Source organism: Chaetodon auriga, chromosome 11 (assembly GCF_051107435.1).
Source record: "Chaetodon auriga isolate fChaAug3 chromosome 11, fChaAug3.hap1, whole genome shotgun sequence".
NCBI classification, from domain to species: Eukaryota; Metazoa; Chordata; class Actinopteri; order Chaetodontiformes; family Chaetodontidae; genus Chaetodon; species Chaetodon auriga.
Window position 1 is genome coordinate 23,997,501 of NC_135084.1, and position 3,244 is coordinate 24,000,744.

General features: G+C 43.7%; 1 protein-coding gene and 1 long non-coding RNA gene across 2 annotated transcripts in view; both read left to right on the plus strand.

Annotated features, from left to right (window-relative positions):
* LOC143328350 (transient receptor potential cation channel subfamily A member 1) overlaps nt 1-1,168 on the plus strand; it is a gene marked incomplete at its 3' end in the record, with an annotated part of 6,347 nt that extends 5,179 nt beyond the window's left edge. Inside the window, exons 12-13 of the mRNA XM_076743434.1 lie at nt 103-307; nt 1,060-1,168. Coding sequence (XP_076599549.1) covers nt 103-307; nt 1,060-1,168 — 314 coding nt within the window. The remainder of the gene's footprint in view (nt 1-102; nt 308-1,059) is intronic.
* Nucleotides 1,169-1,203: 35 nt separating this feature from the next.
* LOC143328021 (uncharacterized) lies at nt 1,204-2,206 on the plus strand. Its single transcript, XR_013077780.1, has 3 exons — nt 1,204-1,267; nt 1,471-1,529; nt 2,115-2,206. It is a non-coding gene; the product is annotated as an uncharacterized LOC143328021 (long non-coding RNA).
* The last annotated feature ends 1,038 nt before the right edge of the window (nt 2,207-3,244 follow it).

Consider the following 3,244-nt stretch of genomic DNA (forward strand, 5'->3'; position numbering starts at 1 on the left):
GTGTGTGTGTGTGTGTGTGTGTGTGTGTGTGTGTGTGTGTGACTTCCTGTTTCCTGTCTTTGGCTTGTTTGATTGGTTTCTGAAAGTCCTAACCCTCCCCAGGCTCATCGTCAGTTCCCAGCATGCAGTCTGTCTCAGGTCTGCTGTACAGTCTGTATCGCATCACTCTGGTGGACGAGTATGAGTACGCTGCCATGGTGAAGGTGGATGACATCATGGCTCCTCTGCTTTGTGGAACTTTTCTGGCTGCGTCCTCCATCTTGTGTGTCAACCTGCTGATCGCCCTACTCACCGACACCTTCCAGAGGTCAGAGGTCACGCTGGCTCGGTCCCCAACAGAGGCTGCTGTCCTCCTCGGACGCCTGTCATTGGTCCATCAGAGCCATCCCAGAACCACTCGTAGTAAACCACACTGATTGACCCGAGTCTGTTGTCTTTACTCTGTGAGCAGCTGATCATTAGTATTGATCACTGCAGAGCTCCAATCAGAGAGTTCAAAGCGCCGCTTTGCTGAGGAAACTCACTCTGCCCTCTGCAGGAAAATGGCATCATTTCAGTCAATCAAAGGGTCAAAGAGACCAGAGACAGATGGCTCAGTTAACTTTGATGAGCAGTTCATCTACACATCGCAAAGTCTGGAGTCAAAGTGCTGAAGCTTCAGCGCAGACTGTAACTGAACCGAGAGAGATGTCAATGTTTTCACACAGTCTCTGACACAGAGAGTGAAACTCTCATGATGTGGTGAAGTTTAAAGGTCAGCTGTGGAGGTGTGAGGAGGATCTACTGGCAGAATCCAGTATGGATCTGTCCTTGAGCACGTGCCATTTCCAGCCCTCGTTGAGGAAGCAGTCCGAAGTAAAACACATACAGTTCTCTGGTCCTTGTTGGGACAAAAGTTTAATTTAATTTAATTGAGTGATGACCGAACTCAACGAAGTGAACGCTGATGTTAGCATGAAGCTGAGTTTGAACTTAGAACAACTGCTGACACTGACTGCTGGTGGTGTGTGTGTGTGTGTGTGTGTGTGTGTGTGTGTGTGTGTGTGTCTCTATATATAGGGTGCACGATAACTCACAGGCTAACGCTGTGATGCAGCAGGCCGCCGTCATCCTGCAGGTGGAGGAGTCCATGCCCTTCCTCCGCCGTTTCTATGACAACCAGTACATCTCCAAACACTGCGCACCGCTGGCTGAAGCCTACGAGGATGACATCACAACAGACCCACGTTACCATGGCGAGATGGGCCGCATCACTGCACAGATCAAAGTGTGTGAAGAAGAAAATTAATTTGATTTTTATATCAAGTGGCGTTTCAGAAGTAAAGATGCAAGTCCCCATAATGTGATCAGTAAATTAATGTAAGTCTATGTCAAGTCCAAAAACATTATGGAAATGTGTGTGTGTGTGTGTGTGTGTGTGTGTGTGTGTGTGTGTGTGTGTGTGTGTGTGCGTGTGCATGCGCCCTGCAGGAGACTCTGGATCAGTTTCTGGACCTGCAGAGAGATGTGGAGACAGTCGGAGGTTCTGGGTGAGAATCAATGACACAAATCATCTGACTTGTTTAATGAACAACATTAATACCAGAACATATCAAGCAATGCAAAAACATTTTATTCAGAAAGGTTATTTGCAGTCATATGACGTTAAATCCAGGTGGAGGGCAGGAAGTGAAAACCGCAATAGACAAGATGGAGGAAAGTTCTTTCTGCGGTGGTTTAGATGAAACTACGAGAGAGAGGTATAAACAGGAAAGCAGAACATATGTTGGATGTGACTCTTATGTTATGAAGAGGAGCAATTTTTCAGCTGAACTGAAACTTTTGCTGCTACTGAGGCAGCAGATATAACAACTACCTGCTCATTCATACAAAATATGGAGGCATACAACTTGTTTGTTAGTGGTTCGGTCCGCGACCTCCGTACCAAGGTGCTCCAGAATGAATGTCGGCCAGTCCCCCTGCTGTCACAAACACGCACTACAGCACCAAATGTGGCTTCACCCACCGCTGAAAATAGTCCCCAACAAATGCTTGTTTGATAAAAACTATAGTGAGCAGCTGTTCTGTGACTCTGAGCGAGCTGCTGGTCTAACATTTATTCTCCTCTCTGCCAGAATCCAGATAAACAAGAACCAGAACCTGCAGACCCAGGAGGTTCAGGACCAAAACGTGCAGAACCAGGAGCTTCAGAATCAGGAGCTTCAGGCTATCCAAGCAGAACTGAAGGAGCTCCGGACTCTGATGCAGCAGCTGGTTCAGACCAGGACTGACTCCGGTTAACAGATATGAATCTGAGAGATAAAACCTGGTGGATTTGTGAGGTGCAAAATCTGGTCTGATCTGTTCTGGGCAGACCAGGTCAGAAAAAGAAGCACTGAGAAAACTGAAGACAAAAGTTCTCTGTGGACTTGAAATCAAATAACCTGTGTAAAGGAAAAGTTCATGAAGTCAGACCAAAGAGGTTAAAGAGTATCAAATGAGTTGTAATTCACTTTGTTTTCTGTCTATCTGATTCATTCTTTCATTCATTCTGTCATTCATGATTCATTCAAATTTGTCTGAAATCACTCAAAAGTGTTGGTCAAATAACAGCATTTAGTAAATTCACGTGCTGTTTTTACATTTGTTATTATTGGATTGTTCTATTTTATTTCTATGTGGTGTATTTCTGAAACCTAATCAATCACTGTTTTTCATCTGTGTGTTCTCATACTGACTATTGGGCTGAAAAGATTTGACTTTAATGGTATCTGTCTTGATTGTGTGGAATCATATTTCCACCAGAAAATGAAAAGAAATAGATCAAAAGTTAGTCATGATAAAAGAGAAAAAGAAAATGTGCTCACACATTTACATTATTTTATATTTACATATTTTACTTTATTGAAATAATAGTGATAGTGAGATAGCAATAGAGACAAAGTGTGTCAAACAGTGATATGTCATAATTATGTCATGAACAGATCCTAAAAATTAGGAGAAAGAGTACCAAAATGTTGTCTTTATCATAACTATTACTACGACTTATGACAACAACAACAACAACAACAACAACAACAACAACAACAACAAGGACGACGACGACGACTACAACAACAACAACAACAACAACAACAATAATAATAATAATCTTGAAGTGACGGAGGTGCGCGCCAACTCCAACCCCACCCACTCGAGTACTTCGTCCCGCCCTCTCAGCTGTTGATGATTTCCGCTTCCGGGTTCTTCTTCTTCCAGCAGCCAC